The following is a 23163-nucleotide window of genomic DNA, read 5'->3' as shown; positions in this document are numbered from 1 at the left end:
GGATTATAGGCGTGAGCCACTGAGCCCAGTCCAAATGGCTTTTTCTAAGTCAGGCAATAACAAATGTTAGTGAGGATATGGAGAAAAGGGACCCCTTGTACACCTTGGTGTGGATGTAAATTAGTACAACCACTATGGAGAACAGTTTGGAGGTTTCTCAAAAAATTGAAAATAGGCATGCCCGGTGGCTCATGCCTGTAATCTCAGCACTTTGGGAGGCCAAGGCGGGCAGATCACCTGAGGTCGGGAGTTCGAGACCAGCTTGACCAACATGGGAGAAACCCTGTCTCTCCCATGAGAGACATTAACCAGGCATGGTGGCACATGTCTGTAATCCCAGCTACTCGGGAGGCTGAGGCAGGAGAATTGCTTGAACCCGGGAGGTAGAGGTAACATGAGCCGAGATCACACCATTGAACTCCAGCCTGGGCAATAAGAGTTAAACTATTGTCAAAAGAAAACCCCAAAAACCCAAAACCAAACAAACAAAAAAACTAAAAATAGAGCTACCATATAATCCAGCAATAGCACTTCTCTGCATATACTCAAAAGAAAAGAAATCAGGAAATCAGTACTTCTACACAATGGAGTACTTCAGCCATAAAAAAGAATGAGATCCTGTCATTTGCAACAACATGGGCAGAATTGGAGGCCATTATGTTCAGTGAAATAAGCCAGGCACAGAAAACAAACTTTGCATATTCTCACTTATTTGTGGGAGCTAAAGATTAAAACAATTGAACTCATGGAGATACAAAGTAGAAAGATTGTTATAGATGCTGAGAAGGGTAGTAGGGGGAGTGAGAGGCAGGTGGGGATGGTTAATGGGTACAAAAAAATAGAAAGAATAAATAAGATCTAGTATTTGACAGTACAACCGGGTGACTACAGTCAGTAATGATTTAACTATACATTTAGAAATAATAAAGAGTATAACTGGATTGTTTGTAACACAAACGATAAATGCTTGCGGTGATGGATACCTCATTTACCCTGATGCGATTATTACACCTTGCATGCCTGTATCAAAATATCTCATGTACCCTATAAACATATACACCTACCATGTACTTACAAAAATAAAAAAGAATATTTTTTATTCCAGTTCAAAGACTTTTTCAACAAATAGCATATATAACAGTCTTCGAAATTTATAAAGGTAACTATGCATCAGAATCTCTATATATCCAAGATGAAGACAAAGACAAGGATCAACAGGAAATGCTATGTAAATATCCTTGAATATTGAATATTGAACTGTAACTTACTAGCAATAAAAAGATTGCAGACCCTGTCCCCCCACCGCAACCCAATAAAGTTGCTCAAAAACATCATCTCAAATTTCACAAAAAAATTATGAAGTTACTTGAGGATGAAGATGGGGAAAATACTACATATTAGTTTATAACTCTTACTTCCTCATTCCTCCAGCTAAGGTGGAGTCAGAAGAGCTCTGCAGCACTGGAAACGTCTGTATAGAAATATACTTGCCTGGCCGGGTGCGGTGGCTCATGCCTGTAATCCTAGCACCTTGGGAGGCTGAGGCGGGCGGATCATGAGGTCAGGAGTTCAAGACCAGACAGGCCAACATGGTGAAACCCTGTCTCTACTAAAAAATACAAAAATTATCTGGCATGGTGGCTTGTGCCTGTAATCCCAGCTACTTGGGAGGCTGAGGTAGGAGAATTGCTTGAACCAGGACCCAGGAGGCGGAGGTTGCAGTGAGCCAAGATCGCGCCACTGCACTCCAGCCTGGGCTACAGAGTGAGAGTCCATCTCAAAAAAAAAAAAATAAAACACTTGCCTCTGGCCTGGCATGGTGGCTCACACCTGTAATCCCAGCACTTTGGGAGCCAAGGAGGGTGGATCACTTGAGGTTGGGAGTTCGAGACCAGTCTGGCCAACACTGTGAAATTCCGTCTCTACTAAAAATACAAAAAATTAGCCAGGCACGGTGGTGGGCACCTGTAATCCCAGCTACTTAGGAGGTGGAGGCAAGAGAATTGCTTAAAGTTTCACGTTTAAATTTTCTCTATTTTATGTAATGTTTCATTATTTTAAAAAAATATTTTATTATAGAAAATTTCAAACATATAGAAAAGTTCAGAAATACAGAACTACAATGAGATACACAAAATAATTTAAGGAGCCTCCTTACACCTATCACCAAACTTCAACAGCTGTTAACTCATGGCCAATCTTATGTTCATATTAATTTAATGGGGAAATAACTTATTAATACAATAGTATATATTTAATATTTGTAAATTTAAAGTGATTTATTTTATATCCTTGCATGTTTTGTTATACTCATTTTTTTTGTGTGAATTCTGGACATAAAAAATAAAATACTGGTGTTCATATTGTCATTCTGATACTACACTAAACACTCAAATACTGATACTGTCATTTTGCTTTGTGCTTCACTAGCAAGTGGGGCCTAAGTACTAAAACGCTTGTTTTATGCCTATATAATTCAGTCCTCTATAGCACAGTCAATGTCTTGATTACCTCTATATTACAACTTTATACCAAAATCTTTATTCCTTAACTACAACCACCATATTTCCACATTGCCTTAAAAACAGATTAAACAGAAACTTCTTTCTGAAAACTTTTCTTTCAAAGCAGTCTTTACAGTATCATCCAGCAGAAGAACCTGAACTTTATAAGTTACACATTTTACTGTAACAAAATTCATACAGTATCTATAAGGCCAAAAAACGGAACTAAAAATCTAATGCATTTTAGAGTAATTAGTGGCACTATGCCCTCTAAGCATATATACCTACCATTTTTGTCCTTTAGTAATTTATTGATGATGTTACTAAGGTCAGCAATTTCAGAGGTGGCAGGGATTGAGAAGGGAACATCATCTACGGCATATCTATAAAAAAGAAATGATAAGTCAAGGACAAGTCTACAGATACTTGAACAACTATGCTTTTATGAATTCGACATACATTTATGGGGTACCTGCCTCATGCCAGACATTTTGCTACATGTTGTAAACAAAAATAAATTAAAACATGGTCTCTGTTCTCAGAAGAGGTTGAAATCTGGTAATCAAACAGAATGAAGTTATGTAAGAATAATGTCATTAGGTAACATGTATAAAGAGAACAAAGACATCATAGGTCATTTTAACCAGAGAAAAGGAGGGCAGGAGAGCAGGGCCTGAAAGGATGCACAAAAAAGACAACTGTTAAGCTACATTAGAAAAGTGATTAGCCAGGTGTGGTGGCGTGTGCCTGTAGTCCCAGCTACTTGGGAGGCTGAGGTGAGAGGATTGCCTGAGCCCAGGAGGTCAAGGCTACAGTGAGCTGAGATCACACCACTGCCCTGCACTCCAGCCTGGGTGACACACCAAGACCCTGTCTCAAAAGAAAAGTGAGTTCTTGCCAGGTGAGGGAAGGATAGTATGGAAGAAGCAGTGTGCAGGAAAGCAGCGAGAACATCAAACAATAGCTGGGAGTTGTTAAACTGCCCACCCAACCTATTCCAGAAAGTCCAATTTTGCTCTAAAGTTACCAAAGGCTAAAGAGATATACATGGAGTGCTGTACATACTATGTGAAATCATTTTTACTTCTTTTTTGTGGGCAATGAAGAACTATGATAGCAGTGCAAATTAGAAATAACATTTTATTTACTTAGATCTTTCTGGCTGCACAATGGACACTAAGTTAGAGGAACACATTACAGGGGCAGGTTAGGAGACTCATAAGAGACTGAGAAAATATTTGCAAATCATGTATCTAATAAGGAACTCATATCTAGACTACATTAAGAACACTTACAACTCAATAATAAAAAGACAATGCAATTTTTTTTCTTTTTTTGTTTTTTTTTTTTCATTTTTGACAATGCAATTTTTAAAATGGCCAATAGTGACATGACAATGCTCATCATTATCTTGGAAATGCTAATCAAACACAATGAAAATCATTTCACACCCACTAGGGTGCTATAATTAAAAAGACAGATAATAACAAGTGTCAATGAAAATATGGAGCAATTGGAACCCTGATTATTGCTGGCAGTAATATAAAATGGTGCAGTTTCTTTGGAAAACATTCTGACAGTTCCTCAAAAAGTCAAACATGGAATTATATCTGACCCCAAAACTACACTTCTAAGTATATATGCAAGAGAAATGAAAACATGCATCCACACAACAACTTACACATGAATGTTCACAAAACTATTCGTAATAGCTAAAAGGTGGAAACAACCTAAATGCCCACCAACTGATGAATGGAAAAATATGGTACATCCATTCAATGGCTTATTATTTGGCCATAAAAAGGAATGAGGTGCTAATAGATACTATGACATAATAAAACAATTAAAAAAAAAATCATACTAAGTGAAATAAGCCACTCACAAAAGACCACATTATGTAATTCCATTTATACAAAATGTCCAGAAGAGATAAAGCTACAGAGATAGAAAGCAGATCAATAGGGCTGGGGGTATTATTTAATACACAGCTAAAGGATGATGAAAAATGTTCTAAAACTGACGGTGGTGATATCTGCACAACTCTGCAAATACGGTGCTGATGATCCTCAAACCATACTTAGAGCAATAAGGCTATGGCTATATATTTACGTATATAATTCACATATATGTATTCACATATATGTATATTCTTGTGTGTGTGTGTGACAATTATATTAGGCTCCCCTCCCATTTTACTGACCAAAATATTAAGTGAAAAGAAAAAGCAAGAATTTTATTTATTTATTTATTTGAGATAGGGTCTCACTATGTTCCCCAGGCTGGCATGCAGTCGCACCGATCCTGGCTCACTGCAACGTAGATAGGGTCTCACTATGTTCCCCAGGCTGGCATGCAGTCGCACTGATCCTGGCTCACTGCAACGTCTGCCTTTCAGGCTCAAGCAATCCTCCCACATCAGCCTCCCAAGTAGCTGGGACCACAGGTGGGCACCACCATGCCCGGCTAATTTTTTGTATTTTTGGTAGAGACTGGGTTTCACGATGTTGCTCAGGCTGGTCTTGAACTCCCAAGGTAAGTGATTTGCCCTCCTTGGCCTCCCAAACTGCTGGATTACAGAAGTGAGCCACAGTATCCAGCCAAGAATTTTAATTTCTACATTTTTTTTTTTTTTTTTTACCTTTTGGAGGACCTAAATTCAAACATACATATATGACATGTATCCATTCATTTCAGGGGTTAAAACACAGTGGCCTATTATCTCCTACAATTTCATATAAATCAACAACTATCTCAAAGCTGGACACAGTGTCTCATGTCTGTAATCCTAGGACTTTGGGAGACCTAGTTGGGCAGATCACTTGAGGCCAGGAGTTCGAGACCAGCATGGCCAACAAGGCAAAATCCTGTCTCTACTAAAAATACAAAAATTAGCCAGGTTTGGTGGCACATGCCTGTAATTCCAGCAACTCCGGAGGCTCCGGTGGGAAAACTGTTAAAGCCCAGGAGATAGAGGTTGCAGTTAGCCAACAATGCACCACTGCAGTCCAGCCTGGGTGACAGAGTGAGACTCCGTCTCTAAAAAAATACCAAAACAAACAAAAAAAACCATATATTTAAAAAAATTTTATTTTAAGAAAAACAAAAAATCCTACTTTCAATTAAAAAACGCAGAGGTTATGTTAACACATCACCACATTCCTTGAGACGTATTAAGGCTATATAAGTATATATACTCACGTACGTTGACAATACGATTTATGTATACTGTAAGCAACAATACAAGAGGAGAGATGATTTACTAGCTCTCCAAATAACAAGTAAAATTCAGGTGGGAGTTTCCTAGTTTATGGATAACTTTAGCTTAATACAACAAATATTTATTATTATTTTCACTGAAAAATTTGACATTGTTGACTCAGCCAATCCAAGAAGCTTAATATATAGCCCCTGCCCTCAAGAGGCTTCCAATATAATTGGAAGAGGCCAGGCAAACACAAAGAAAACTAATAATGCAATATATACCACAAGGCAGCATATAATTAGTTTTCGAATGAGTGCCAACAGACCTTGAGACCACTCGTTAAAATGTTTATATATCTATATATAGATACATATAAATGGTGAATGTTTACATTTATGTTAGTAAATATGACTTATATATAAGTGCACGATAAAGCATATAATGTATTTATATTATATACGTGTATCAATAAAAATAAATCAGTAACTAAATTGACTTCACACTTATCAAGAACCAATTCTACCATAACCCCATATTCAGAGCTCCACTTTCTAGCCTGGTTTCGAAAAGCATCTTCTATCACCTATTTAAAAAAACTGTGAACCACCACCAGCAGACACCCTATAACGACAAGGCCCACTCACTGTTCGTTGTTAAATTACACGTATAGAATGTTTCATTCAGAAAGCAAACCTGAAGCCCTTCAGTCTCCTCCACACTCACAATTCAAATTACAGAGAACCTGCGAAGCTGGTTAGAAAGGAGGTAATCTCAGAAAAAAGGTGACAGCAGGAACAACCAGGGATCCACAAGGTCATACCAAAGGAGTGGTCAGAAAAGACCCTGGGGAAGAGAGGGAAGGGTGGAACGCTTACTTACTTCTTGTTATCAGTGTAGAAGCGTGTTTGCAGTTGAGCCATGGCGAGGAGTACACGCAAGACCTGCCCACGGAAACGTACGGGTTAGTAGACCCACAACAGGGAGCTCCTGTCTTTTATAACTCCAAGGAGACAGCTCAAAACTAGACTGCACAGGTAAGCGAGGAGCTGCAGTCTAAGTGTGGACTCTGCTTTCTCCCCCTCGGGTCTCCTCCGCAGAAAACACGAGGCCGCCCTTCTACAGACGCCCAGACCACAAACATCGACTACCTACTCCTAGATTTAGGAATCATCGATTAGAAAAGCATAGCCTTAAAGGTAGTATGTTCCTTTAATCGTTAGAATTCTTCCCATACAAGTGGGCCTGTTATCGATTAGGAAGATACAGGAAGATCCCACTCAAATCCGCTTTATTAATAATTTTTTTTTTCAAGAGGCTGTCCTGAGCCTGGATAGTTCAAACACAGCTCCTAGTTACAAGTCTCGGAAAGCATCGCTTCTCAAACGCTGTGACCACTGGGAATTGTAGTTTTTCGCCATGCTGCCCACGGGTATCTTAATTTGCATTAAATCCTCCAGACTCCAGCCAGATACCAAATTTTCTCTGTCTTCAGCTTTGCCTGACTAATGCCTTGTCCGTTTTTTTTTCTCATACATATTCCCAACCAGAGTCTCACTCCACAGAGATTTTTCCTAAGTCTCGCCTCCAACTGCGGGTTTTTGTGGGAGGCGAGAGGCGGAAATACGAAAAAAAGAACGGGTGAGAGAGGAAACGGGCGACGGTGGCCGATAGTGGTCCTAACCTCGTGGGACTGCGCTGCGCGCTCCCGGTGGGATGCGCCTGCGCATTATGCTGGTCTCCATGGCGGGGCCTCGGAGCCAAGACGAGGTTGAGTAGACTCGTTTTGAATTTTCTCCCCTCTGCTCCGGCGGACTTCCCTCCTCGCCTTGTGGGGCTATCGGCGGCGGCAGGACTAGGGGAGTCGGAGGTTTAGCAGCGCTGTCTGCGCCGACCAACCGGACGCTACCTCCCAACCCCCCTTTCTTCCTCCTGCCTCCTCCTCCTCCCGTCACCTCCTGACCCGCCGGAGCTCCGAGCAACTGCCGGCCCCCGCCCGCAGCCGCAGCCGGTCTCAGGCGGCGCACTCCGCTCGGAGCCTGGGGGCCTTTTCCGGGTCCTACATGGCAGGACTTCCGACCACCGAACCGGCACGGGGCTCCCGGGCCCCAGAGGGGCAGGCTAGAGAAGGAGGAGGTTAGGTGTCTTGAGGGTTGCTGAGCCCGAGGATGCGCCATCGCCGCGGAGAAGGAGCCGGACCCCTTGGGCGGAGCGCCCAATGTGTGGTCCCTCACGCAGTCCCGCACCTTGCTTTTTAGGATTATTTTTCCCCTTTCTGAGCCCTTTTATACTTTGTGTTTAGAAGGGGAAAATCATTCTCCCACACCTTCTCCCCCTCCTTCTCCCCCACTTTTTTCCTTTTTTGTCTTGCAGTTACCCAAAGGCCTATGTTTCTCAGTGGTCCCAAGAATTACTTTAATATAGTTGTTTTTCTGAGGGAGGATGGATGGAGATGACTATCCAGATTCCAAAGTCACTTTTTAAGGCATTCGCTTCAAGAGACAAGCAGTTTAGAATCAGGCAGAACTGGATTGCCAAATTTGTGGGCAGAGCGGTATGTGTGCAAGTGAAGACAACTAAAGCTTTCCTTTGTTACGTTCTTTAAAGATGTCCTACAGTTAGGTAGACCCCTAATATTTAGAGAAAGAGATTTAAACCATTGGAAGAAAAAAAATTACTAGAGAGCAATGACAGTAGAAGTAGGAATCTTTTCAGGTTACTCGCCTTTGTAGATGGAATGCGGACCCTGGAACCAGAATTCCTAGGTTCAAATCCTGCCTCTGCTACTTAACGTTTCTGTGCCACACTTTTATCAACTGTGAGAATTAACTGCGGCATAGGAAGTTCTCAGTATATGTTTATTATCATCGTAATAGTTACCAGTTCCAGTTTAACTAGAAGCTTTGCCAGCGTGAACAGATACGGGAGAATAGGCACATTGAGTGGTGGAATAAAATTAGAAAACCTGTGCTGAAGTCCCAGGAAATCACTTATTAGGACTGGGCTTGCTAATGGAAATGGTGGTCGTTTAACCATGTGGTTATTGTAGTGGTGAGGATTTACACGTTACGTTAATTAAGTCTTGGGCACCCAAAGCTTGAAACACTTTCTTAATGAAGTCTTGCCATTTAATCTGTATTTATTGATAATATATCAGTGGTTAAAATATGTTTATAAATGTATAATTGAGCAGCAGGTTAATACATTTTTATCATTAATTGGAAATTTATCAAAAAATATACAGTACCTGATAGAGTCAATATAGTTTCATCTTAATTTGAATTGAAAATTACCAGGAAAATAAAGAACCTGAATATATGCTTAATAGATAAGGTTTTCCGTTTGCAAAACAGAAATCCTGATTTGACTGAAATACATTTTTCATTTGACGGAGACCTTCAGTTAAGGAAAGATTAGTTAAATAAGCATTTAAAATAACTACCCAGCATTGTGTTTTACAGTTTTTTCCAACAACTTCTGTGTCATGTTTGGTGTTGCCTCCAAGCAATACCTAGTATAGCTGATGCTTTTACTTTGAGTGTTTTCTTTAGTTGGAACATTAACTGCAAGTTTTTGGTTGGTAATCATTTTCTATGGGATTTATTTTTTATATGGTCCTCGTGGAGACACATTGTTATCTGGAGAACCACAGTTTGGAAAATACATTTCTCTTTATTAAAGTTTCTTGTTTTCTGTATATAATGGCATAGTGTGGAATCATACAAAGATTATGTATTAGGGCTTTGGAGTCCTAATTGGTTTGGTCTTTGTGTGTGGGGGGGGGGCGGGGGGGTTTCCCAATTTGGTTTTGAATCTGAACCTAATAATGTACTCTGTGATCTTAAGCAAGTTTCTGGACAGTTTCAGTTTTCTTATCTATAAATAGATGAAAATATCTACCTCAGAGTCACTGTAAGGATTAAATGAATTTGTAAAGCTCTCAAGGAGTGGCCTAATCCCAACACTTTGGGAAGTTGAGGCAGGCGGATCACCTGAGGTCAGGAGTTCGAGACCAGCCTGGCCAACATGGTGAAACCCCGTCTCTACTAAAAATACAGAAATTAGCCGGGCGTGATGGCAGGCATCTATAATCCCAACTACTTGGGAGACTGAGGCAGGAGAATCGCTTGAACCCTGGAGGTGGAGATTGCAGTGAGCTGAGATGATGCCACTTCACTACAGCCTGGGCAAAAGAGCGAAACTCCCTTTTCTTTTTTCTTTTTTTCCTTCAAAAATTAATCTCCAACGAAACTCCGTATAGAAAAAAAAAACAACTCTCAGAGCAAAGAAGTAAAAAGAGGTTTGTTTGTGCAGAGTAAAAAACGGGTAGAAATGGATTACAGGGAAACTTATAGGAAGAGCAAACCATAAATAGACATTGTGAACACCAGCCTTAGATTTTTTTTTCCCTGAAAATTAAAAAGTGCTTTTTTTTTCCCTTTGAGATGAAGTCTCGCTCTGTTGCCCAGCGTGGAGTGCAGTGGCATGATCTTGTCTCACCCCAGCCTCCGCCTCTCAGTTTCAAGTGATTCTCCTGCCTCAACCTCCCCAAAAGCTGGGATTATAGGCTTCTGCCACCACACCCGGCTGATTTTTTTTTTTTTTTTTTTTTTTTTGAGACGGAGTTTCACTCTTGTTACCCAGGCTGGAGTGCAATGGCGATCTCGGCTCACGGCAACCTCCGCCTCCTGGGTTCAAGCAATTCTCCTGCCTCAGCCTCCTGAGTAGCTGGGACTACAGGCGTGCGCCACCATGCCCAGCTAATTTTTGTATTTTTTAGTAGAGACGGGGTTTCACTTTGTTGTCCAGGATGGTCTCGATATCTTGGCCTCGTGATCCACCCACCTCGGCCTCCCAAAGTGCTGGGATTATAGGCGTGAGCCACCGCGCCCGGCCTCTTGATTTTTGTTTTTGTTTTTGTTTTTTTTTAGTAGAGACGGGGTTTCACCATGTTGGCCAGGCTGGCCTCAAACTCCTGACCTCAAGTGGTCTGCCTACCTTGACTTCTCAAAGTCCTGGGATTACAGACATAAGCCACTGCGCCCAGCAGAAAATTAAAAAATTAGTATAGTTTGTTGTTTATATATTTGTATACATTTAAAATTTTGATATTTAACACATAACTGTAAAAATTGATCCTTAAAAAAGAAATCCTATTAAAATATTTGTAAATTAGTCTTGATTTCATTTTGACACCGATTCATAGTAATTTTGTACATAATATAAAAGGAACATTATGTCATTTACCTGCCTCTAAAAGATGAAGTAAATTTTATTTTCTAGAGTACTTTTGAGCAATATTTTTTAAAGATCCGATGCTTATAATGAATAGATTTAAAGATCTTTTACAAGATGTACCATTAACCAAGGTGCCTGGAATTAAAAGAAACTCAACTTCGTCTTGTACCATTAACCAAGGTATCTGGAATTAAAAGAAACTCAACTTCAAGCTGCTTTCTCTTTGATTATCGTGTTAGGTGATTTATTATCAGATTATTGGTTTTAACAGATAATATTTTAATATACCGAAGTCTGGGTGGGATACTAAACAACATGATTGGATGTTAAGACCATTTTTTTTAAATGTATATTACACCTAAGAAATTACCTCCAAAATTTTTAGAATTGCTGTTGAACAAGATCAAAACAGCAATGGCCCAAGTGTGGTCCTTGAAAGAGATCTGAGTGACAACAACCTGAATCGTCTCTTCCCCTCTGCCATATATTCACTGTGTAAAAACAATAAAAAGCCCTTTCTCCCTATAAATAAAAACACTGAGCTACTAATTTTGCAGATGCTTTCCAGTCTTCACTTTTGATATAAGATAAAATCCACTTTTTAAATGTGATAACAAAACATTCTAGAAAGCAATTTGCCAACAAAATGTAATCCCTTAGTGTATTTTCTGAATTCCAATCATTATTAACTGTTTAGGCTCCATATTTAATTCTTTCTTTTTTCTTTCTGCTCTCTTTAACCAATTGTAATACTTCTTGCTTAAGAAATAAGCTTCTCAATTCCAGGGCTTGGGAGGTAGGGCATGGGGAGAGGAGCTTTTATTTTAAAGCTCCTTATGGCTCCAAAACATGCCCTATTAAATATTTTCATTGAGGAAAAATGTAATTTGCTAGAGGCCTTTGTTTCAGTGGTAGTTACAAAATATGAGAATTTAAATATTCTAAATCCCTGATTTTAGACAAGGAAACAGACACACACAGAATGCTGCCTGTCCCAAGATACATGTAATTATCTGTAAAGTCAGTCCTTGTCTTTAGTTCTATTCAACTGAGTTCTATTCAGTTGATGATTGTACCACACCAGGCTGATAATGGTTATTTTAAAATAAAACCTGCATAACAAAATCTAATAATTTTCTTTATGTAAATAAAATATACATTAAATACCTTCTCATTACAGAGAAAATGCTTCTGTGAAGACACAAAGCTTTCACATAAATGAAGCTACAGATATCATGATTTAGTGACCCCAAAAGTAAGAACTTCAGTGGACAAGAAAGGACATTTATGGGGTTAGTAGAATGCTTGAGGCCTGGAATTTAAACCTGAGCCACTATCTGAAGGTAATAATTTTATTTTTAACTAATTGAAAGTACTAACTTTATTTTAAAAACTTAACTATTATCTGTTACATATTTAAAAAGTCGAATTACCTTTGTATATAGGTACTTTGTACCATTTATGATTACCAGTTGGAAATGAACATTTTATACCTAGTTATTTAATATTAATATCTTCATTCTTAAAAATTTTACTTTGACAGAGTTAATTGGCAGTTAGGGATAAAAACTCATAGCATGTCATATAGTGACATTGGATAGTTGGGAAAATCAGCTGTTTTAAGTCACTCTGCAGTTGTCAGGATTGAAGAAGATAAAGCAAATTGATGGAAGAAAGGAGAAAGGAAGAAGTAATACTTTTCGCTAAATCCAAATTATTTTTTCTAAGTGTGTCTATAACTTACATATGTACTTTTGGCTGGGTAGAGTGGCTCATGCCTGTAATCCCAGCACTGTGGAAGGATCACGAGGTCAGGAGATTGAGACCATCCTGGCCAACATGATGAAACCCTGTCTCTACTAAAAATACAAAAATTAGCTGAACGTGGTGGCACATGCCTGTAATCCTAGCTGCTTGGGAGGCTGAGGCAGGAGAATTGCTTGAACCAGGGAGTCAGAGGCTGCAGTGAGCAGAGATCATGCCACTGCACCCTAGCCCGGCAACAGAGCAAGACTCCATCTCAAAAAAAAAAAAAAAAAAAAAAAATGTACCTTTAATCTCCATTTCAACTATGGGTTAGATCAATTGTCATACTAAACCCCAATTTTCCGTATAGAAACTACTTTAATATTTTCTCAGTGTAACCACAAAAAGCTTTTTTAACCCATAGATTTTCATTCCCAGAAGTCAGTAGAAAATAAAGTTATCTTTATTCCATTGGGAAAATCCCAATATGGGCAAAATTCTGCAGTAGGTCCTCTATCAACATACTCCCCAACCCTTAACTAGTGTACGTAACCTAGGGCAGTCATTCTTCCTGGGTCTTGCACTGCTGCATCTAGTGCAGGCCTGCTGAATCCCTCTAAGTTCTTTGAGTCTCAGAGATACTTGCTTTCTCATCTCCAAGTAAAACTTTTCACTCCCTTAGGGTACTCTTTTTAACTCTTTTTAAAGGAAGAAATCTATCCTTACATAAATTTATACAAATTTGTTAATGGCTGATGTTCTCTCCAAAGTTTTTATCTTTTTTTTTAAAAAAAGGGTTTATTAATGTCAATGAAAATTTTACTGATGAAATTTCAGAGTGAGCGTGTAAAAGTCAATAAAGTAAAAAAAAATTTAGACTAGTGAAGGGTTACTTGCAGTGGGATCAGGGTACCTGTCAGGAAACTGGGAATATGTGGAATTCTTACCCCTCAGCTATTGACAGTTTTTACAACTCCTTCATAAACTCCACTTCTCAATGTTCTACCTAATGTTTTCTCAATAGCTGCAATGCCTGCATAGTTAGAGCTCTACCTTTTGGGTGGTGTCGGAGACAGAGCTTTTTGTATGTTAGGGTACTGCTTCTAATTAAATTTCAACCAGGAAAAGTTGAAAACAAAAGGGAAGGAATAGTTTCTTTTAACATCTTTAATTTGTTAACCTATCCAGAAAAAGATTTAAAGCTATAGATTATTGACTAATAAAATAAGAAGAGAGCTTTCTCTATTGCCTTGAAAATGTTCCTATTGTCATAATAGAGTACAGACTTTGAAATCAACACATGTAGGTTTGAGTTCTTGCTCAGCCACTCAGCATATTTGTAATCTTGGGAAAGTTACTTATCAGCCTATCCTATATGTAAATTGGAACAAGTAACTGAATCACAGCTGTTGAAAGGGTTAGATAAAACAGATAAAACACTTTTAGCTTAGTGCCTTACTATGGTAAGTGCTCAATAAATGATAACCTTATAATTTTGAGCAATGAAACTCAGCTTCTTTTTCTATAAAATGGTGATAATAATAGGTCCTATATCACAGAATAGTAAAGTGATTGTTGATAATTCTAGTTAATAATTATTTAGGATAGTCGAGATTCAATACATTTTAAATTATTTTATAACTATGACAATTAAATTAATATATTTTAAAAGTCAAGAGCTCTCAAAGTCAAGAGCTCTCAGAAATATTAAGAAATTATTTTAATTTTGATGTCATTGTGTTTAGACAGTGAATATTTCAATATATTCAGTTTATTTTAGAAAATTAAGCCAGGCATGGTGGCTCACTTGTAATCCCAGCAAAAGTGGGCTAAGGCAGGCAGATCACTCACGGCCAGGAGTTCAAGACCAGTCTGGCCAACATGGCGAAACTCCTTTTCTAATAAAAATACAAAAATTAGCCAGGCATAGTAGCGAGCACCTATACCAAGATACTTGAGAGGCTGAGGGCAGGAGAATCGCTTGAACCCAGGAGACAGAGGTTGCAGTGAGCCGAGATTGTGCCACTATACTCCAGTCTGGGCGGCAGAGTGAAACTCTGCCTCAAAACAAAAAAAAAGAAAGGAAGAAAAAGAAAATTAAACTATATTCTAATTGTATTCTTGACAATTTACTTTAGGATAGTAAATTGTATTGGTAATAGAAAAAAAAAGATAAATTTTTAAAATGTTGTATTCCTAAAATATTTTATTTTTAATAAGCCCCTCAATAGGATCTTATTTGCAGTTGAATCTAACTTTGTAAAAGTTTTCCGTTTTTTTTGAGACAAAGTCTTGCTCTGTCCACAGGCACCAGGCTGTAGTACAGTGGCGCGAACTTGGCTCACTGCAACCTCTGCCTCCTAGGTTCAAGCAGTTTTCCTGCCTCAGCCTCCTGAGTAGCTGGGACTACAGGCATGCGCCACCATGCCCAGCTGATTTTTGTATTTTAGTAGAGACAGGATTTCATCATGTTGGCCAGGATGGTCTCGATCTCCTGACCTCATGATCCGCCTGCCTCGGCCTCCCAAAGTGCTGGTATTACAGGTGTGAGCCACTACACCCAGCCAAGTTTCTTGTTTTAATAGAGTTCTTCTATATTTCTGTTCAGTGCACATTAGAAGTCAGTCAATAGATTATAGTTAAATGAACTTTAAAAATCAGGGTAATCAGCTCTTAGAAACACAAAATCTTAGAACTGGATGGGATCTTAGAGATTACTTACTGATAATTTAAGGAACTGGAAATTGAAGTTCAGAGAAGTTAACAATTTGAATATTTCATTGAATCTGGGCAGATCTCATGTTCTTTTATTTTGTTTTGAGAGGGTCTAACTCTGTCACCCCGGCTGGAGTGCAGTAATGTAATTACAGCTCACTGCAGCCTTAAACTCCTGGGCTCAAGTGATCCTCTTACCTCAGCCCTCTAAGTAGCTAGGACTACAGGCACAAAAAGAGGCATCACACCTGGCTAAATTTTTTTAGTGTTTATGGAGATACAATCTTGCCTTGTTGCCTAGGCTGGACATGAACTCCTCCCCTCAACTGATCTTCCTGCCTTAGCCTCCAAAAGCACAAGGATTACAGACATGAACCACTGCATCTAGCTCCCATGTTCTTTCTCTACTACATTTATGAGACGTTCTTGAATTTTTTAAATTAGACGGTCATACTGAAATAGAGCTTTTTAGTCTTCTAAAAGTGTAAAAGTTTTGCAAAATGTTTCAAAGACAGTATAGAGAAAAGTATATTTAGAATCTCAAACTATGCCCAGAAAAGTTTTGATTACATCAGTTAGATGACTAGACTTTGTTTTTTTCTTTGTGTGGGTTGCCCAGTCTAGTCCTGAACTCTTGGGCTCAGGCAATCCTCCCGCCTTGGCCTTGTGTACAGATTTTTGTGGGATATAAGTTTTCAGCTCCATTGGGTAAATATGTAGTAGTGCATTTTCTAGGGTGTATGGTAAGCCTATGTTTAGCTTTGTAAGAAACTGCCAAACTATCTCCTAAAGTGGCTATACCATTTTCCATTCCCAGCAACAGCAAATGAGAGTTCCTGCTGTTCTGCATCCTTGTCAGCATTTGTCAGTTGTTTTATTTTATCTATTCTAATAGGTGTTTGTGATAACTAAATTTTTATTTCATTTGCAGTTCCCCTATGACATGTGATCTTAAGCATGTTTTCATATGTTTAGTTGCCATCTGTATTCTCTTTGGTGAAGTGTATCTTTTGACCATTTTTTCCTCTTTTTCTTTTTTTTAGTTATGCTTCAAGTTCTGGGGTACATGTGCAGATCGTGTAGGATAGTTTCATAGGTATGCACATGCCATGGTGGTTTGCTGCATCCATCCCCCATCACCTACATCAGGCATTTCTCCTAATGTTATCCCTTCCCAATCCCTCCACCCACTGCTGTCCCTCCCCTACCCCTTCTACCCCCTAACAGGCCCCAGTGTGTGATGTTCCCCTCCCTCTATCCATGTGTTCTCATTGTTCAACACCCACTTATGAGTGAGAACATGCGGTGTTCGGTTTTCTGTTTTTGTATCAGTTTGCTGATAATGATGGTTTCCAGATTCATCCATGTCCCTGCAAAGGACATGAACTCATCCTTTTTTATGGCTGCATAGTATTCCATGGTGTATATATGCCACATTTTCTTTATCTAGTCTATTGTTGATGGGCATTTGGGTTGGTTTCAAGTCTTTGCTATTGTAAACAGTGTTGCAATGAACATATGCATGCATGTGTCTTTATAATAGAACAATTTATAATCCTTTGGGTATATACCCAGTAATGGGATTGCTGGGTCAAATGTATTTCTATTTCTCTATCCTTGAGGAATCGCCACACTGTCTTCCACAATGGTTGCACTAATTTGCACTCCCACCAACAGTGTAAACGCATTCCTCTTTTTCCACATCCTTTCCAGCATCTGTTATCTCCAAATTTTTTAATGATCGTCATTCTAACTGGCGTGAGATATTATCACAATGTGGTTTTGATTTGCATTTCTAATGACCAGTGATGATGAGCATTTTTTCATATGTTTGTTGGCTGCATAAATGTCTTATTTTGAAAAGTGCCTGTTCATATCCTTTGCCCACTTTTGGAGGAGGTTGTTTGTTTTTTTCTTGTGAACCTGTTTTAGTTCTTTGTAGATTCTGGATATTAGCTCTTTGTCAGATGGGTAACTTGCAAAAATTTTTTCCCATTCTGTTGGTTGCTGGTTCACTCTAATGATTGTTTATTTTGCTGTGCAGAAGCTCTTAAGTTTAGATCCCATTTGTCTATTTTGGCTTTTGTTGCCTTTGCTTTTGGTGTTTTGGTCATGAAGTCCTTGCCTATGTTTATGTCCTGACTCATATTGCCTAGGTTTTTTTCTAGGGTTTTTATGGTGTTAGGTCTTATGTTTAAATCTTTAATCCATCTGGAGTTAATTTTTGTATAAGGTGTAAGGAAGGGATCTAGTTTCAGCTTTCTGCACATGGCTAGCCAGTTTTCCTAACACAGTTTATTAAACAGGTAATTCTTTCCCCATTGCTTGTTTTTGTCAGGTTTGTCAAAAATCAGATGGTTGTAGATGTGTGGCATTACTTCTGAGGCTTCTGTTCTGTTCCATTGGTCTTTTGACCATTTTTAAAACTGGGTTCCTATTGTTGAGTGTTTAAAGTTTTTTGTATATTTGGGATAAAAATCCTTTATCAGAATGTATGTTGCAAACATTTTCTTCCAGTTTGTAATTCATCTTCTCATTTCTTTGATATTGTCCTTTCCAGAGAGCAGAAGTTTTTTTTTTCTTTTTTTTTTGAGACAAAGTTTTGCTCTTGTCACCCAGGCTGGAGGTCAGTGTTGCAATCTCACTGCAACCTCCGTCTCCCAGGTTCAAGCAATTTTCCTGCCTCAGCCTCTTGATTAGCTGGGATTACAGATTTGCACCACCACACCCAGCTAATTTTTATATTTTTAGTAGAAACAGGGTTTCACCAATTTGGCCAGATTGGTCTCGAACTCCCGACCTCAGGTAATCCCCCCGCCTCAGCCTCCCAAAGTGCTGGGATTACAGGCATGAGCCACCATGCCCGGCCGATAGCAAAAGTTTTAAAAAATACAGCAAGAAAGGGATGATCAATGAAAGAAATAACTAATAAACTGGACTTCATTAAAATTAGTGTTGTATTTAAAAAGTCATTGCCATACCCAAAGTCTTCTAGGTTTTCTCCTCTGTTACCTTCTAGGAATTGTATAGTTTGTGTTTTAGTTATATGATTCATTTTGAGTTAATTTTTTTTTTTTTCTTTGAGACAGAGTTTCACTCTTGTTGCCCAGGCTGGAGTGCAATGGCATGCTCAGCTCACTGCAACCTCTGCCTCCTGGGTTCAAGTGATTCTCCTACTTCAGCCTCCCTAGTAGCTGGGACTACAGGCGCCTGCCACCACGCCTGGCTAATTTTGTATTTTTAGTAGAGATGGGTTTTCTCCATATTGGTCAGGCTGGTCTCAAACTCCCAACTTCAGGTAATCTGCCCACCTTGGCCTCCCAAAATGCTGGGATGACAAGCATAAGCCACTGCGCCCGGCCCATTTTGAGTTAATTTTTTTTTTTTCTTTTTTAACTTTTTTCTTTTTTTTTTTTTTTTTTGTCATGCTGCTGATAAATTAAGTTAATTTTTTACTGGTGTAAGGTTTGTGTCTAGATTCATTTTTTTTTTTTGCGTATAGATGTCCATTTCTTCCAGAACCGTTTGTTGAAAAGACTATTCTTTCTTCACTGAATTGCTTTTATTCCTTTGTTAAAGATCAGTTGACTGTGCAGATCTATACCTAGGCTCTCTATTCTATTCTTTTAATCTATTGACCTTTTTTTTTTTTTTGACAGTATCATGTTGTTGTTGTTGTTTTGAGGCATGGTCTTGCTCTGTTGCCCAGGCTGGAGTGCAGTGGCATGATCTCAGCTCACTACAATCTCTGCCTTCTCAGTTTAAGCGATTCTAGTGCCTCAGCCTCCCCAGTAGCTGGGATTACAGGTGTGCATCACCACACCCAGCTAAATTTTGTATTTTTAGTGCAGATAGGGTTTCACTATGTTGGACCAGGCTGGTCTCAAACTCCTGACCTCAGGTGATCCGCCCGCCTTGGCCTTTCAAAATGCTGGGATTACAGGCGTGAACCACCATGCCCCACCAGTATCACATTGTTTTGATTAGATTATCATAGGTTTACAGTAAGTCCTTGAAATTGGGTTGCATTAGTCCTCCAAGTTTGTTGTTCTTCAGTATTGTACTGGCTATTCACTTAGGCCTTTTGCCTTTTCACATAAACTTTAAATCGGTTTTTTGAAATGTACAATATAACTTGCTGTATTTTTTTTTCCTGGTTTTTAGAGAAAAGGTCTTGCTCTGTCACCCAGCCTGAAGTGATATGCTATATTTTGGTTGGGATTTATTGAACGTATAGATCAAGTTGGGAAAAATTGACATCTTAACAATATGGAGCCTCCTTATCTATGAACATGGACTATCCCTCCACTTATTTAGATATTTGGTGTTTTTATCAGAAATTTATAGTTTTCCTTATATGGTTCCTGTACATACTTTATTAGATTTATACCTAAGTATTTCTCTCTCTCTCTCTCCCTCTCTCTCTCTCTCTCTCTCCCCCTCTCTCCCTCTCTCCCTCCCTCTCCCCCCCTTTCTCCCTCTCCCTCTCTCTCTCTCTTTCTCTCTCTCTCTCTCTGGTGCTAATGTAAATAGTGTTGGGTTTTGTCTTGTTTTGTTTTTTTTTGAGATGGGGTATCACTCTGTCACCCAGGCTGGAGTGCAGTGGTATGATCTCGGCTTACTGCAGCCTCCACCTCCTGGGCTCAGGGAATCGTCCCACCTCAGCATCCCAGATAGCTGGGACTACATGCACATGCCACCACACCCAGCTAATTTTTATATTTTTAGTAGAGACAGGGTTTTGCTATGTTGCCCAAGCTGGTGTCAAACTTCTTGGCTCAAGTGATCTGTCCACCTTTGCCTCCCAAAGTGCTGGAATTACCGGCATGAGCCACCAGACCTGGCTTGTATTGTGCTTTTAAATTTCAACTTCTAATTTATGATTCATTGCTCGGGTATAGGAAAGTGGTTGACTTTTGTGTATGAGCCTTTTATCCTGTAACCTTGCTACCTTGCTAGAATTGTTTTCTTTTTCTTTTTTATTTATTTATTTATTTTTTTAAGATGAGGTTTCACCATGATGGTCAGGCTGGTCTTGAACTCCTGACCTCAGGTGATCCACCCACCTCGGCCTCCAAAAGTGCTAGGATTACAGGCGTGAGCCACCATGCCCGACCTAGAATTGTTTATTAGTTCCAGGAGGTTGTTTTTTTGTTTTTGTTTTTGTTTTTGTTTTTTTCATTTTTGGGATTTTCTACAAGGATGGTTTTGTCATCCCAAAGTGTTGGGATTACACATGTGAGCCACCAGGCCTGGGCTGCTTTTTCTGCATCTGTTGATATGATCATACAATTTCTGTTGATGTGATGCCTAATGTGATTCTAATGCCTGTTTATGTGATGGATTACATTAATTTATTTTCACATACTGAACCAGCCCTGTGTACCTGTAATAAATCCCACTTGGTTTTAGTGTATGATTTTTTGATACATTTTTAGACTTGATTTGCTAATCTTTTATGAGGATTTTTGTATTTATGTCATGAGAGATATTAGTCTATAGTTTACCTTTTTAAAAATATCTTGCCAGGTGTGGTGGCTCACGCCTGTAATCCCAGCACTTTAGGAGGCCAGGGCAGGTGGATCACCTGAGGTCGGGAGTTCAACACCAGCCTAGCCAACATGGTGAAACCCTCTCTCTACTAAAAATACAAAATTAGCTGGGTATCCTGGTGCATGCCTGTAATCCCAACTACTTGGGAGGCTGAGACCGGAGAATCACTTGAACCTGGGAGTTGGAGGCTGCAGTGAGCCAAGATCGCAAAACTGCACTCCAGCCTGGGTGAGATAGAGCAAGACTCTGTCTCAAAAATATATATATATATATTTATCTGGTTTTGGTATTAGGGTAATACTGGCCTCATAGGGTGAGTCAGGAAATGTTCTCTCTGCTTCTGTTTTCTTTAAGATGTTACAGAGCACTGGCACATTTCTGCTTTAAATGTTTGGTAAAATACACCAGTAAAACCATCTGGGCCTCTTGCTATTTTATAAGATTATCAATTATTGATTCAGTTTCTTTTATAGAAATTTGCCTATTCAAATTACATATTTCTCTTTTTATGAGTTTGTTATTGGCTTTTGTTCACAGTGAGCTTGTTTACTTTTTCTTTTTTGATAGTTAAGCATTCATGCTGATAGGGCATATGGCTCATCATGCAGACACTTTCTTTTTTTGTTGTTTTGTTTTTTCTTTCCAGCTTTTAAGGTGAGGGAGTATGCATGCAGATTTGGTACATGGGTGAATTGCATGTTGTTAGGGTGTGGTGCACAGATTATTTTGTCACTCAGGTAATGAGGATAATACCTAATAGGTAGTTTTTTGATCCTCATCCTCCTCTCACCATCCAACCTGAAGTAGAATCCAGTGTCTGTTGTTCCCCACTTTGACCCAGACACTTTCTGAGGTTTATACTCTAAATATAGTGACAAAAAGTTATTCTCACTTGAATAAGTCTAGAGCTCCCTCCTGAAAGTGTGACTTTGTTGCTACAAAAATGTTCTAGAATTCTTTAGGGGCCTGTAATTGTTTGGAATATTAAGGAAATTTACAGTGGTAAATAATCTAGTCACTAGCTTCTTTTTATCCAATACACTTTTCATTAGTCTGAATCCCTCTACTTTGAACCAAGTTCATGAAACTCCTGTTTTATTTAATTGAGCTTTGAAATTTTGTATGTCCCACTGTTTTGTCATAAAAAAGTATAATTTTGTTACCCGTTAGTGATCTAAGTTGAATTTTCCAAAGTTCTTTAATTCCAAAAAATTTTAGATCTATGTAAACACCTCAGTAAATCTGAAGAAATTTCTATTACCTGGCCATCAGACAGCTTTATAATAAATTAAATTCTATATTTAGATCAGTTTCTTTTGCATTTTCCATAATTGTGTTAGTTAGTTAGCAAGCATGAGTTCATTTGAAATGTTCACTTCCTCTGTGATATCATGAAATAAACCTGATTTTAAAAAGTCAGACAAACTGTCGATATTTGCAGATTATTGATTGTTTACCTAGAAAACCCTAAAGACTCCTCCAGAAAGCTCCTAGAACTGATCAAATAATTCAGCAGAGTTTATGTACACAATTAATTTTGTACAGTAGCTTTTCTGTACACCAACAGCAACCAACCTGAGAATCAAATCAAGAACTCAACCCCTGTTACAATAACTGTAAAAAAAATAAAATACTTAAGAATATACCTAACCAAGAAGGTGAAAGACCTCTTCAAGGAGAACTACTAAATGCTGCTGAAAGAAACCATAGACAACACATACAAATGGAAACATACTCCATGTTCATGGGTAGGTAGAATCAGTGTTGTGAAAATGACACACTGCCAAAAGCAATCTAGAAATTCAGTGTAATTCCCATCAAAATACCATCATTATTCTTCACAGAATTAGAAAAAATCCTAAGATTCATATGGAACCAAAAAAAAGCCTGCATAGCCAAAGCAAAACTAAGCAAAAAGAAGAGATCTGGAGATACTACATTCCCTAATTTCAAACTATACTATAAGGACATACTCACCAAAATAGCATGGTACTGGTATAAAAATAGGTACAGAATAGAGAACCCAGAAACAAACCCAACTGATTTTTGACAAAGCAAATAAAAACATAAAGTGGGGAAATTACACCCTATTCAACAAATGGTGCTGGGATAATTGGTTAGCCACACGTAGGAGAATAAAACTGGATCTTCATCTTTCACCTTATACAAAAATCAACTCAAGATACATTATGGACTTAAATCTACTGT

The 23163-nt window shown here is 38.7% G+C and overlaps 2 protein-coding genes across 13 annotated transcripts in view; one reads left to right on the top strand and one right to left on the bottom strand.

Annotated features, from left to right (window-relative positions):
- WDR12 (WD repeat domain 12) overlaps positions 1-7280 on the bottom strand; it is a 30574-nt gene extending 23294 nt beyond the window's left edge. Inside the window, exons 1-2 of the mRNA XM_012446237.2 lie at positions 6586-7280; positions 2793-2887 (exon numbers count right to left, since the gene is read on the bottom strand). Of these exons, the coding sequence (XP_012301660.1) occupies positions 2793-2887; positions 6586-6626 (136 nt within the window). The 5' untranslated portion in view covers positions 6627-7280. The remainder of the gene's footprint in view (positions 1-2792; positions 2888-6585) is intronic.
- A 561-nt stretch (positions 7281-7841) lies between these two features.
- The window catches only part of CARF (calcium responsive transcription factor), a 97407-nt gene continuing 82085 nt past the window's right edge, over positions 7842-23163 (top strand). For 6 of the 12 annotated variants that reach the window (XR_010341423.1, XM_064373148.1, XM_064373150.1 and 3 more), the window contains exons 1-2: positions 7842-8257; positions 12122-12284. The gene's annotated coding sequence lies outside the window, so the exon portion shown is untranslated. The remainder of the gene's footprint in view (positions 8258-12121; positions 12285-23163) is intronic. The other 6 variants (XR_010341424.1, XR_010341425.1, XR_010341429.1 and 3 more) reach the window with 1 other exon arrangement.

This window comes from Aotus nancymaae, unplaced genomic scaffold, assembly GCF_030222135.1.
Source record: "Aotus nancymaae isolate 86718 unplaced genomic scaffold, 86718_ANA_hifiasm-v0.15.2.pri h1tg000008l, whole genome shotgun sequence".
Classification (NCBI taxonomy): Eukaryota; Metazoa; Chordata; class Mammalia; order Primates; family Aotidae; genus Aotus; species Aotus nancymaae.
The sequence above is the reverse complement of the archived record's forward strand: the minus strand, read 5'-3'. Positions and strand labels throughout refer to the sequence as shown.